Source organism: Urocampus carinirostris, chromosome 5, assembly GCF_059441175.1.
Source record: "Urocampus carinirostris isolate Australia breed hairy pipefish chromosome 5, RoL_Ucar_1.0, whole genome shotgun sequence".
NCBI lineage: Eukaryota > Metazoa > Chordata > Actinopteri > Syngnathiformes > Syngnathidae > Urocampus > Urocampus carinirostris.
In genome coordinates, this window is record NC_142353.1 from 39,353,726 (window position 1) to 39,368,511 (window position 14,786).

The 14,786-nt window shown below is 39.6% G+C and overlaps 1 protein-coding gene across 1 annotated transcript in view; it reads right to left on the reverse strand.

Annotated features, from left to right (window-relative positions):
• The window catches only part of cspg4ba (chondroitin sulfate proteoglycan 4ba), a 29,083-nt gene extending 14,654 nt beyond the window's left edge, over window positions 1–14,429 (reverse strand). Inside the window, exons 1-3 of the mRNA XM_088336797.1 lie at window positions 14,188–14,429; window positions 6,893–7,056; window positions 28–3,603 (exon numbers count right to left, since the gene is read on the reverse strand). Of these exons, the coding sequence (XP_088192923.1) occupies window positions 28–3,603; window positions 6,893–7,056; window positions 14,188–14,281 (3,834 nt within the window). The 5' untranslated portion in view covers window positions 14,282–14,429. The remainder of the gene's footprint in view (window positions 1–27; window positions 3,604–6,892; window positions 7,057–14,187) is intronic.
• Between the last annotated feature and the right edge of the window lie 357 nt (window positions 14,430–14,786).

Genomic DNA, 14,786 nt, shown 5'->3' on the forward strand with positions numbered 1-14,786 from the left:
GTAAAAGACAATGTCACTGCCACTTACCTCTAGTATAGTTTTGTCAATCTTGACTTGTTTTCCTTCCTCTACCAGTAAGCTATTGCGATGCTGCACGACAGGTGGCTTCTGGTGACTTTCCAGGTAGACTTTCACATTAATCCTAGATTTGAGTTGGAGGTCATTAGCATTTACCGTCACGTTGAAATGGTCTACCAGATGTTTGCTGTCATCATGCTGATAAGAGATTAATCCATTCTTGAGGTCCGACAGTGTGAATGACTCCACCACTATGTTGTTTTGATAAATTCCTCCATTCTTAGGAGCGTCATCCAAAGTGAAAGTGACGTCTTGATCATCTCGGATATCCAGATTTGAGGTTGTGGTGAAATTATGGGCAGAAAATGTAACAGACTGTCCCTTCTGCACCAGTAATCCAGTGTTGTTGACAACTTTCAAAAAAGGGTCCTGTGCATTTATGTCTAAAAGACTTGACACAAAGTTTTTGCCATCCGAAACAAAAAGCACAAATCTGCCGACGCTTGCGCCCTTGTGAATAAACAACACTTTTTTTTCTTCTAAATCTTTTTGCCGAAACTCAAAGAGTCGATGACTGGTGTTGCTCACTAACACCAAGTCTCCCACAGGGATTCCACGACGGATGTATATCAACTGCGCATCGTCAAAATCGGAGTCTGGATCATGGTATCGCAAATCTTCAATAGTGAGCAGCCGCCGTCCGTCTTTTACCACGTGGAAAACACGATCAATAACACGGACTGGTTTTTGATCATTGACAAGTTGAATGGATATATTGAACGTTCCCTCTTTGGCCCCAATTTCATTATCGGCAATGAATGATTTGAAACCTTGTGTGGTGGATACAATGAAAGTGAACTCATCCTGGGTTGTTTCTTCATCATTGTGAACATACATGATCCGTTCCTCTAAAAGATCTTGATTGCTGAAGGTTAAAATGTCGTTGTAGCTTGAGTTAGAATTTGATTGTGTTATACGAGCCAGCCTTCCACTTTTGGGACTACCAATGACAGTGTAGTACAGGTCTTGAGTAAGCAATGTTTCTGCAAACAGCTCATTTTTTGTGATAATCTTACTTTCCCCCTCCAGAAGAACCAGTCCGGCATTCCTGATGAAAACATTATTAACATCCGCTTTAATTGAAAATTGGAAATCATAGTTCTGGGACTGAGCATGTTTGGAAAACAGGTGAAACTTGAATCTGTCATGTATGTCCTCATAAGGCCGGTCAACTAGTTCATAGTGGACTTTTCGATCCGTAACATTTCTTTGACTAAAGGTCGTGTTCTTTGTCAAAACCACTGTGTCCAATAGAAGTTTCCCTTTCTTTGGTGTGGTGAGGACCCTAAAATAAAGATCCCCCTCAGAGACAATCACACCCTCAGCTGCAGCAAACAGATATTCTGAGTCGAGAGTCACTCTCCTAACTTTGTCCAAATTCATAATTACATTCCTCACCAGATTGTATCTCACCCAATTCACAGTGATAGGGAAAGTAATGTCTGTAGTTGCCCTTGAAGCCACAATGACTGTACATTTAAAGTAATCAGTGGCATTGTATGTTTGGATCTCATGATATGTGCTAAGATACCTAAGACGCTCTGCCTTTTCTAGAAGCCTTTGGGAAAATGAGTCAGTGGACCGCCATTCACCACTGGAGTGGAGTCTTTGGAGCTCTCCATACTGCGGTTGTTCGATGACATCGTAACGGATGTCAATCACTTGATTGACAGCGTTAGTTTCTACGGACAAGTGTTGTGAACCAATTGAGGCTATTTCTCCTTGATTTACATTTAGACCTGTGTTGTTAGCAATCTTATACTCTAGTTCAACAGCCATCACTCTTAAAACTACAGTGTTACTAGCCTTCTCCCCATCACTGACTCTAAGCACTATTCTTGAGTTTTTGACTCCAGTGTGAACATAATACACTCTAAAATCTTGCAAGTCTGATTGAGAAAATGAGGAAACAGCTGTTCCAGGGTTATTTTCAATTTCCAAATAGCCTGCATCTGCATTCAGATTCCCCAGCAAAGTAAAAACGAGATTGTCATAGTTGCTGTCAATGTCTGTGGCCTTCAGAACATCCGTAGTGAGACATTTTTTGGAGTTTTCTATCAAGACAAAAATATTTCCTTCAGGGAGACTTAATTCAGGAGCATCATTGGTGGGGGTAACCGTAATGTTGAAACGGTACAGTTTGTTAACCTTCAGATAGTTTGGAACTTCTTTCCGACTGCTGGATGCTATTGAAAAGAGGAAAAAGTCATCTGGCTCCTCTGAACCTCCGTGGATGTACATAACTCGTTCATGCCAAAGGTCCAACATGCTGAAAGTGTTTTGGGGTTGATCCTGGTCAACATCAAGCCTGATCTGACCATGTGTTGGTTGATCTTGAATTTGGAATACAATTTGAGACTGACGAATCCCAAGCACTTTAAAATCCAGGAGTACCTTGATGTGTTTCGCCTCAAGAGATGCTCGACCACCTTCTTCAACCACCAATGGCTTTAACTGCACAAAATTGGATCCATACCGTCTGTCCAAACCCTTTGCAAGTGTTGACATGTGCTGAGATGGTGTTGGTGTCACTAAAAAAAACAGAGATCCTGGCACACTAGTGGGAGTAATCGTGGTTAATGACACTGGTTCCTTCTCAGGTTCACAACCAACTGAGATGTCCTTTGTGACCACTGCATTTGCCAGACTCATCTTCACTCTGTTCAACTGAATATTCTTCATACATCCTTTGAAAGAGCCACCACGCATTCGCCTCCCTGACAGAGAGGCCAGCTCAGCTTTTCTAACTTGCGATCGGTTGCTGTCGTCAATACCGCCAATAAAAGTGTAGCCTTTGAACTGCAGCCCCTTTGAGCGAGAGCCCATACTGCTTCTTACAATTTCCCCATCTAAAGTTAATTCGAGCGATTTAGAATTTAAGCGCATCTTGATGGCATGCCATTTTCTGTCATTGATAAATTTAAGGGACCGTAACTCCATCTTGCTACCACCTTTTCCAAGGATGGCCACAAGCAAGCCTTCTTGAATCTCCAATGCCACAAAGTCTCCCTCTTTGGCAGAGTTATACAGGATTATGCCCTCGTTGGCTGAGGTATGCAGGACACACTCAAACACAGCTTCTAGTTGTCCGTTCCACCGGGGGAGAGAAACGTAGGCCCTGGAGCTAAAAAAACTAATGGGGTCGTCCTCAGTAGCGAAAAACTGGGGACTACAACCTAGCGACACCTCATGGACAGTCTTATATCCAGTGTATGGCCTCAGTGATGATAGCAGATCATGTTCATTGAAGACTATGTCCTCCATGCAGCCTCGAAAACCATGTAGGTCTCTGGGGAGGTAAAGCCTGTCAAGGCCGGGTGAACCTCCAACATAGATACCATCTAAGATGTTAAGGACATGATGAGAGCCAGGGATCGTTACACGTGTGTGTGAGTTCTTGTTTACTGTCATAGTGACATTGTTCTTCAGATGGTTGACCTCCAGTGAATGCCAGGCAAGGTCATTAAGTTGGGTGCCTCTCTCGGATTCCAATAATTGCTCACCAGATCCCAAGTCCATTTTCAGCTGCGGAAAAAAGAAACATACAATGTTACAAGACATTCTTTATTTGATGCCTTATTGTTTGTTATATGATGGCACCTGTTGTTAAAGTGGAGGAATTTGCCCAGGATTTCAAGCAGGAAGAGCATAATTATGTTCTTGCCTTAAGCCATACCCTGAGTGCACCATGTCACCTTCCCAAACTAATTCTGATGACATGCTTGTCAAGGCTTGCTGCTGAGTCCCTGCTAAACGAGTGCCGGCTTCCTGGGAGAGAGACGCTGTAGGCTGACTCACAAATGTTCAGTTGTGCCAGTGAACACAATTATTTGGTGGCCTGAGCCTGTTAAAGGAAACTAAGAATGTGCACGCCCTCCTGAAGCTTAGTGAAGAACAGCCATGAAAAACAGTAGGGTTCACACTAAGGCTGCACAATTTAGGGAAACATTTTCAGACCTAAATTGCAATTTTGACGCGATTTTCGATTTTAAAAGAAAAGCGCATTTTCTGTTCCTTTATTTTGTGGAGGAACATAAATATAGTGACATGCAAACAAAACTTGAGATTACATACTTAGAGACTGACAGTATACGACTAACAAAAAATCAACTATAGATGTACAAATAGAAACAGGATTGCAGTTGAATAAATGGTATTTATTGTCATTATACACAAGTGAAATGAAATTGGAGGGACATTCTTTTCAGTGAAAGAAAACGATGAGGAGAGCGGCTGGCAAACTACACGCTTTAGTAAGGTCCCTGCGACTTCTGCAAGGTCTTTGTGATGATTAAAATACAAATTCACAAATGTAGCGAGTAGTACCTCCAAGTAATCTGTTTTATTGGTAATAGATCTGGCGTTGGTGACTAGCCACGTCCGGCAGTGGTGTCTTAAGAGTTGTTAGCCTTGCTATTAGCCTAACTGTTAGCTTTCCCTTCCGGGGCCGCCTCAGTCAATTCTCGAACGTGATAAAAATCTAGGGAGCAACCGCTGTGTGGAGTTTGCATGTGCTTGTGTGGGTTACCTCCGGGCACTCTGGTTTCCTCCCACATTTAAAAAAAACCATGCATGTCAGGTTAATTGGCCGGTCCGAATTGTCCCTAGGTGCGAATAAGCTCCAGCACCCCTGCGACCATACTGAGGAGAAACAGTGCAGATAATGGGGATAATGATTTTTGTTTACATTTTTTGAGATATATTTTTTTGCATTTAAAAACAATTATACATACATTTAAATGTATTGCTTTTGTTTTGTTTTGTTTGATAAGTCCAAAAATAATATGATATTTTGAAAATAGTATTTAACATATTTGCATAGGTGTATAGAATTCATTTCTATGTATTTTTGTTTACACTTATATTTGTTGTCGTTTTATGTTACGGAATATTTTGTTGTTTTTCCACTTTTTTTCCATCAGTCCAAATCTTCAATATCTGAATAAAGAGGAGGAATTAAGAAATGTCTTTAAGAAATCCGATTCTCGATTAATCGAAAAAATAATTGACTGATTCATCGATTCTGAAATTAATCATTAGTTGCAGCCCTAGAGAGGACCACTTTTCAGGTGTGGTTCAATGGCTGAATATCCTGAGGCCGTCTGCTGCCATCCCTCAGTGTGGATAAGCCTTCCTCAGGTCCCATTCCTCTCATTGTTAGTCTGTGACTTGCCATAATCAGATTTTATTTCAATTACTACTTATTTAGTTTTCATTCTATTTATTGTATTTAATCGTGTTATTGTATTAGGTGTTTCGTGTTTTTGGGTGGAGATAAAGGAGGGGATTTTATTGTCTTATTGTACACTGAATGTTTTTATACAGCACTTCGAGTGGCAATTTATTTCCTGAAAAGTGATTTACAAAAAAGAAATTTGATTAGATTTGATCTATTCGTATAGGCAGCACGGCAGCGCAGTGGTTAGCGCGTGTGCAGGCACAGTTCTAAGGTCTTGGGAACCTCCTGTGTGGGTTCAAATCCAGCTACCAGACTTCCTGTGCGGAGTTTGTATGTTCTCCCCGTGCTTGCGTGGGTTTCCTCCGGGCACTCCGGTTTCCTCCCACATTCCAAAGACATGCATTTCAGGTGGATTGGCCGGTCCAAATTGTCCCTAGGTGTGAATGAGCGAGCGAGTCGTCTGTCCCTGTGTGCCTTGCGATTGGCTGGCAACCAGTTCAGGGTGTCCCCTGCCCACTGCCCGATGATTGCTGGGATGGGCGACCCTACTGAGGATAAGCGGTGCAGCTGATGAGATGAGATTTATTCGTGTCTATCGCGCACGAATGAAAACCCCTATTTATATTTATATTTATTAGAAATCGGTATAAATTTAGTTTAACTTTTTCCCGGTTCAAACTTTTTGACTGGATTCAACAGGAATAGAACCTGGGTCATATCTGTAATTGGACCACCCCTAACCACTGGACCACCAGTGGTATTGATGACAGAAGAAAAGGCGTTCAATTTCTATCTCACCATCACACAAGAGACAAATGTTAATTTTGCTATGCATTTCTAATGTAACAAGTAAAATAAATGATATTCCATTCATCTATTTGATTCAAAGTTGTTTCTTTCGTCATTATTTTTTGCATTTGTTTATATCTTTCAGGGTGACTTTGTTTTCTTCATGCTCTTACATTCGAGTCTCGTACGATCAATAAAAGTAGTTTAATAATGAGATAAATCCTAATGCCTTTTCAAGTGTCATCCATAGCACTGGCAGTCTAGTGGTTAGCATCTGGCGCTACCACCGCTACGACATGAGTTCGATTCCCGTTACATCCAATGTTTTGCGATTGTGGTCAGCGAGATCAATGGTAAAACAAATGCTCAAACTTTTTTAAGTAAAAAAAAAAAAAAAGTCTACACAAATATATACGCTATGCAATAAGAGGGGACATTTTTGGCATGTCCATTGTGCATGCTGCATAGAAACGTCTCTGATTATTTCTATCAATTATGTATTTTCAATATTCCTTGCAATATTTGCTCTGATCAAAACTGTGATCAAATCGTTAGTTGAAATATCAATTATTTTTATACTAAACACAAAAAGAACATGGAGCCTTCAGAATGCGCAGCTGTGACTTGAAGGGAGCGGTATGGGGCTTGCACTCAGCTCGCGTCACGCAGGCTTGTCTGCTTGTGTTACCGGGTTGCGAGACTGACACTGTCAGTGGAGCTGGAGTCATTGCTTCGGGTCGGTCAGCCATGGTGTGAGCACAAATTTTTGTAGGGATGGGTGTGTGTGCTCATCCAATGTATGCTTGACCACATATGCTCATGCATGGGGGCCATGGATGTACCCACCTGCAGGCGACCAGCATGGAGCTCTAGCAGAATATAGTCGCTCTGGCCAGCGGCGAGAAACAGCAGGCCATTGCTACTGGAAGTTCGGAAGCGAATGCGGAGCTTGTTATGGTCGGACGACTCTGTTGCCTTCAGCTGTACAAAGCCATCACCATAAAAGGACGCTGGAGAAAAAAAGTGAAAAGGGCAAAAAATATATAAATATTTCTAAAAGAGAAACGATACTTTTCTCACACGTGACTCAATAATTGTGCAGGCTTTTACAACAATCAATCCTGCTTCTATCTAAAGCAAAAAACGAGGGCAAATGCAGGATTGTAGCCTAAGCACACATCTGACATTTAGATATTAAAGCACCAGGCTAATTAGCATTCCGGTTGTTCTTACAAGAGAAGCACGCATGCACATTTCAGAGCGCATTACATTTCTTTCCAGAGGGTATAGAAGTAACCTTAACCTCAAGTTTCGATGACCTTAAGACCGTTTTTGCCTGTTAACATTAAACAAACTATATGGAGTAGCTTTTAAATAAAACAGTTAACCGCATACATCATATATTTTAATAATTCCCACTCAGGTACACTCACTAAGTATATTTTTGGGTCAAGGCACCTAAATTTCAGTAAGCCATGTGATTTTTTTAAAGAATTTGATTTTAATCCCACAAAAGTAGAGTACAAAAGATGATCCAGGCAAGTTTAGACACATCCTTTCCCAATGGTGACCTTCAACCTGAACATGAAAGGTTCCCGCATCCCCACATTTCCTTAGGTTGCGAGTTCCTGAAAGGTTGGAAAAAACAATGACGGATCCATCTGTTTCTTCTAGTCCACTTCCCCGACATTTAGAATCAGCCTGTAATCTGGACTGATGTGCTCTGAAGCGTTCCATGTGAGCTTTTATGCCTGGGTACCAGTAGCATGCATTCGAATCATCTTCCATGACGTAGATTCACATCAAAGTATTTGCTTCTGGGAATTAATTGTTTTATTCCCACTGATGCAATGACAAAGATGGAATTAAAATTGTAAAGAAATGACTGAAAATCAGCAGTTTGTTATGTTTTTGTCCTTCAAGGCTTATTAGTGCAATAAACCACTAAACCATGTTAATAAACCCTACAGCTGTCCTGATGTACACTACTGCCATTAACATTATATAGTCATAGTATTTTAGTATTCAAAATCAACAAGACATCAACATAGTTGTCCTACTCAACAATTTTTTACTACTTAAAATCTACGACACCTGTATTATCAAAGAAGCATAATTTGTTCATAAAAGGTTCACTGGTCTTTATTGTAACTCCATACAGTTTGATCATTGCATGAGCTTCTCTTTTGAAGATGGAAAATTTGATTAAAATTATTTATTGCGCATAAAATTTGAGTAATCTGTCCTGTGGACTTAGCATGCCTTTTTGATATCTGGTTCTGAAAATGTTTTTTTTTGTTGAGTGTTTCTCAAGCAATAGCTTATTACATTTGGACTTGTTCAACGATTTTCCCCCTCGACCATGATAAAAAAAAATGTACTTTTCTGCATTTATCTCAAATTTATGTGAATACAATTAAGTAAATAGTTACCAAAGTGTTTATCATGCAAACTAAGTTACCTTCTGCAGCCTTGATTCAAGTGTTTTCTCCGCACAGTGTTTTTTTGGGGCATTGTTTCTTTTGTCGTGGGCTTAATTAGCAGTCATTACCTGAGTGCACTAGATATAAACCCCAAAGTCAGTTGGATTCAAATAACATTGTATCCATTAAGGAAATAAGTAAATAAAACAATTTGGCAACGACAGAAAAAGTGTCAACTGCTCATCCCTTCTTAGGTGATAAAAAGAGAAAATCTGTGACATTTTGCCCTTTTACTGTACTGACACGGATGGACAGGCATGCTCAGATGCATTTTTGTGAGACTACAATGATGTTTAATATGTCTGACTGAATGTCATGTTCGCTTAAAAACACAGGTCTCGTCTCAAAATGCACTGGGATGAGCGGAGCTGCATTCTTAAAGCGTGGTAAAGGAACAATAATAGTTGCTTCAAGTGGAGGAGACTGGCATCAGCCGTTTTGCGACACAAGCTCTCGAATCAGTGACATTTTGGGAAGAATGGCAATGTGTGAGTAGGATATAGCTACAAAAAAGCATGTTCTGTCAGCTCGGCTCAAGACAAAGCCAGTCTTTATTGTTAATTAAAGAGGCCAGACCCGAGCTTGTCACTGCTTGTGTTCCAAAGTTTATCCAACAAATCGACGATGCAACTTGACTCAAGTGTCTCTTTTTGTTTGTCAAATCCCAACAGCGGGAACAGGCTTCATACTGAATACTTTCGTTATCACTATAGGCACAAAGGAGGCAAAGGGGGTGTCAATAGATTTGAAAACACACAGTAAAACGCTGAAAGAATGGTAAATATATTTTGAAAATGTGACAACCATGTCACGGGTGCCATTGTATGGATAAACAAACGCAGTTGTGAAACCAGGCTTGAGTGTCGAGAATAAGATTGGGGAAAAACTTGGGAGCATTTTTCAGTAGAAAGGAAAGAATACACAAAAACAACTTTTTTTTTTTCTTTTTTTTTTTGGTTTGAACAAATTTATTGACACTAATAACAGAAAACAAACAGTGTGAGGTTTGAACAACCCCTCTTGACAATCTCAACAGCAATCAAGCACATTCACAATATTATATTTCAATATGACGTTTAACAGCAAACACAATGTGAGGTTTGAACAACCCTTCTCAAAAATCTTAATAGCAATCAAGCATATTCACAATTTCGTTATATAACATCTTTGTTAGTGTCAATAGATCCGTCCAGGCCTAAGTCGAATGTTTTTGGTCTAAACGTTAATGTCATTTAAGTTTAAGAATGACACTAAGCGAGTAGGTACAATTGTTTTCATTTATTCATATATTACTGTAGGTAGAGTGTTCTTAACATATTAGAGCCACTTATAAATGCCATTAAAGTGCATACAATTGGATACGTTCCACACTACATTAGCCAAAGATAAAAAGTGATTTTAACAATTCTGCTCAAACAAAGTAAAGCGTGACCATTGTCACATTCCGAATACCGTCCACTACTGTTGCTATTTTCAATGCATGATGGAGTGAATGAGTCACAAGAAAATATTTCCTGATTAACCCCACTGGCACAGCCAAGGATGAGTGAAGCACGCTGAATTTATATGACACATGACCACGATGAAATCAAGCAGATAAGGCTAATGAATACTCGTATAACAATGTATATAGCCATAAAAATAACACATGCACTTCTGTGTTTAAGGGGAAATGAGATGGAAGACTAGTCTGTTCATGATGTCACTGTACTTTTCTTTACGTACAATACTTGGTGTAATGATCAGAAAAGTAGAGGTGCAGCAAATAATCCACTAATCGACAACTATTTCATTATAAAAAAAAACACCAAGTAAATGAATCATTTCAATACCTTTTAAATTTGAAAGTCCCAGATTTAATCAGTAATTTTATCTTAAACATCTCTCTGATGTCTGTATCAAAATGTTGGTCAAACCTATGCTTTTTCAACAACAATTATTAATGTTTTGCCAACACATGTGGTTGATTTTTTTTATTCTTGGGTGTATTATTTTGAAAAGTGGGTGCTTTTTGCCTGACTACACCGATCTGCTTTAACTTTGGAAAATATAAATCGACATTTCTGCCAATTTTCTGACATGTAATCAAAAAAAGGCAGCAACTAAAATATCTTAAATCCATGTTTTCCTTCAATGTTATATTGATTTATATTGTTTAAAAAAGGCTGGATTGATTCAACATTTTTTAGTTGATCTGATTAACTGAGAAATTAGTTGACAAATTATTGGATGAATCAAGTGATTTTTGTTTTTTACAGACAGACAGTAAAGTGGTAAACTTCCACAATAAGTTGCATCAAAAAATTGCTTCGGAATTACTTTCTAAAATTGAATTCAAACAAAGGATTTTAAATTCCAAAACTATGTGTAACCAAATTTACACTGTATCTTGTTTATCATATATGCTATTTCAATGATAAATCTCTTATTTTATTTTGGGATGGGCATTTTTGTACTTTTTAACTTCTGCAAAAAATTTTGATGACACCATGTTGCATACATTTTATATTACATTTCAGTGATGCGTGAGTATCGATACCGGATCTCAGTATTGGGAACGCTAACCCGGTCTTTGTTAAAGTATCTGTCTTTGTTATGGTAGCTGATATCAGTGTCAGCTACCTACTAGTGGCCATTGACAGCAAATAACCTGAAATGAAAGAAATAATAACCTTCCATTAACTTGATCAGATATTAAAGAAACACATTTTGTTGGGATTTCAAAGTATTTCGATAAAAATATAATTTGATGCAGTGGAAAAGGAGTTTAACTTTTAAGTTAAAGTATCTCTTCTCAACATGTGAGTATCGATACCAGGTTTTGATTTTGGGGCCCAACATAGCCTTTTTTAAAGTATTGGTACTTGTGATAGCTGCCGATACCAGTATTCGCTACTTCCTAGAGACAATTGACAATAAAAAATTTGAATAGTAAGAAATTGTATCATTAAATAAAAACAATATTAAAGAAAATGATTTTTTTCTGATTTAAAAGGTATTTCCATACAAATGTAATTTCATGTAAAAGGGAAGGAGTTTTTGTTATAATGATATCTACTCAAAGTTCGTTCACTTTCATAATGGCCAAATTCAAGCACTTTTTAAGGAATTTCAAACCCAATTTTCCAATTTCTTCTGTACCATTAAAACGAAAAAAAACCTGGGTTAATCGTGTTTTTGCAGAGCCACAAATATATCTGTGATTTACATATTCAAATTTAAACCTTGTGTGTGCATTCATCAAGACATACGACTTTTAGAGCTTGAGTAAATCACGAATATATTCATTTTTGAGACAAATCTCTCCCCATATGGGTGTTGGGTAAAATCGATGGGAATAAGTAGCTTACATTTACAGTTGCAGAAAGTTATTTCTATTACAATCAACCAATTGAAAATGTTACCTTAATTTTTTGCATGGCCCATTATAAACTTCATTATTCGATGCGTGATGGGCGCCACCAGGCTGTACTTGCCCCAGACACACTCAATGAAATAGTGTTCTTACGACCCTAGTGGTTAAGTGATCCAACAAACTAATCCTTCCACTAATACATATTTGATAGTGCCCTGTTGGCCGCGCAGTGGTTAGCTCGTTCTGAGGTCATGAGATCGAACCTCCTGTGTAGAGTTTGCATGTTCTCCCCGTGCTTGCGTGGGTTTCCTCCGGGCACTCCGGTTTCCTCCCACATTCCAAAGACATGCATGTCAGGTTAAAAAATAGGCCTGTCCAAATTGTCCCTAGGTGTGAATGAGCGAGCAAATTGTCAGTCTCTGTGTGCCCTGCGACTGGCTGGCAACCAGTTCAGGGTGTCCCCTGTCCACTGCCTGAAGACAGCTGGGTTGGGCTCCAGCACCCCCGCGACCCTACTGAGGATAAGTGGTGCAGATAATGGATGGATGGATAGATGGATGGATAGATGGATGGATGTATAGTGCCCTGTTTACATGTAGCATGCACAAGTCCTCTTGGGCACAACCCATAAGGGGTGAAGATGCTTCATAAAACAATGCTGTACAAACTAATGTCAGCTGCAGTTAATTACGAGAGAAGAAGAAATGAAATGGCAAAGCAAAGCATTATGCATTTTAAGACGTGTACGACGTACAAGAAAATCTGTAAGGAAAAACGCAAATTTGGCAATCATGGGTACCATGCGGTATACACCAACTAAGACGAAACGGCAAATCAATCAAGTCAAACGAGATCGCCGCGGTAGCCTCTATCTCAGTATCGTTTTTTTTCCGTTGCAAACGAAGCGAGCGGTTTGATGCTACTGTGCGCATGCATCTGCCGCCTCGGATTTCATGAGAACTGGCTTTTTCGGCTCTACTCATTAAAGAGAGCCGGCTCTCAAACGGCTCACTTGCTTTGATGCATTATATTTTGAATCAGTATTGTTGTAAAAAAGAAGTTAAGAAAAAAAGGAATTATAAAAGGAGAAAATGAAAAAAGACAGGTTTGTGGTTACCCCTTTAATCAGTATATTACCAACAATAATTTCATCTCATCTCATCTCATCATCCGTACCGCTTATCCTCATTAGGGTCGCGGGGGGGCTGGAGCCCATCCCAGCCATCTCCGGGCAGTGGGCAGGGGACACCCTGAACTGGTTGCCAGCCAATCGCAGGGCACACAGGGACAGACAACTCATTCGCTCATTCACACCTAGGGACAATTTGGACCGGCCAATTCACCTGAAATGCATGTTTTTGGAACGTGGGAGGAAACCGGAGTGCCCGGAGGAAACCCGTGCTGCCCGCCAACAATAATTTAATGCAGAAAATGAATTCATAATTTGAATAAGAAAATGTAGTATTCTATTTAATTATATTTGCATGTATTTTTTCCTTCTACAGTGAACGTCCAAGCTACTTAATTTTTGAACTTTTTTATAATAAACCTCATTCATGGCGAGCGACTCAGGATCTCACAAAAAAATGTTAATTAAGAATATATATGATATAACGAAACACATGTACAATATAACATGTTAAACTACATCAATAAACACGTTTGGAAAAAAAATATGGTGTAAGATTATTTTGTATTTTCTAAGGGAAAATACAACATTTTGTAAGGGCATGGAGCCGTGGCGGTTGACAGGTATGTGAGAAACACAGTAACAATGTAAATTACAAACACTTCCCCCAAAATCCAATCACTTTTCAGTCCTTGAAAACACAATATTAAAATTCAAGCATTTTCAAGGATTTAAAGCACTTATAGGAAACCTGTCTTCTCTTGAAATCTGGGCATAGGTCTGACAAAGGAAGCATAAAGCCCTGTAATTTGTGATTGTAGGGCAGTTCGTGAGAAGCGTCATGGTGAACATTTGGATTTGGATGTTAGAAGAAAGGTAGTGTACAGGTGTCCGTGCGGTGGACATTATGAAAAATCACAGCATTGCCTTTATTTATCGCTGACTCAACACTCTTTACTTTAATGGTTTCCACTTTAAAATTTGGGACAAAATCCAGCTATCGCTACTGTAACACAACTTTTGACCTTTTCAGGTATTCATTTTTACCCCCAACGTCGCCAACAATGAATGAATGTAAAAGCTTAACCAATAGGTGATATATTACATCATAAATAACGCTTATAGATGAGTTAACTCGGTTTTTGAGAAAGTTTTAAAGAAAAACACAAGTTACCTCCCGACGTTAGCTCGAACAGGAACGACCACCAAAGCAGTCCGGGGAGCCCCGTCAGGAACTTCTTCGGGGCTCTTTTCCCAAAGGAGACCATCTTCTTTCGCTAAGTTGACATTTCACATGCTCGCACACGGCTTTTCTGTATTTTTCTCGTCGAGTCCTGCACAATTTAGTCGGGTTTTGTGACAGAAATTTAGGACCGTAATGTGGACCACAGAGCCCACGAATGCGCTGGCTCGAGAAGAAACTCCGCCTCGTGAGCGCGCGGGGAGGGCTCGTGAACGCGCGTTCCAAAATAACAACACTAAAGCTGTGGGCTGATACTGTTTTTGTGTCTGTTTTTGAATTTGAGGCCAATATACAATACAGTAAAGACATTTAGAGCTAATTATCCATTCATCCATCCATTATCTGAACAGCTTATCCTCAGTAGAGTCGCCGGGTGCTGGAGCCCATCCCAGCCATTTTCAGGCAGTGGGCAGGGGACACCCCGAACTGGTTGCCAGCCAGTCACAGGGCTCACAAAGAAAGACAATTCGCTCGCTCATTCACACCTAGGGACAATTTGGACTGGCCAATTAACCTGACATGCATGTTTT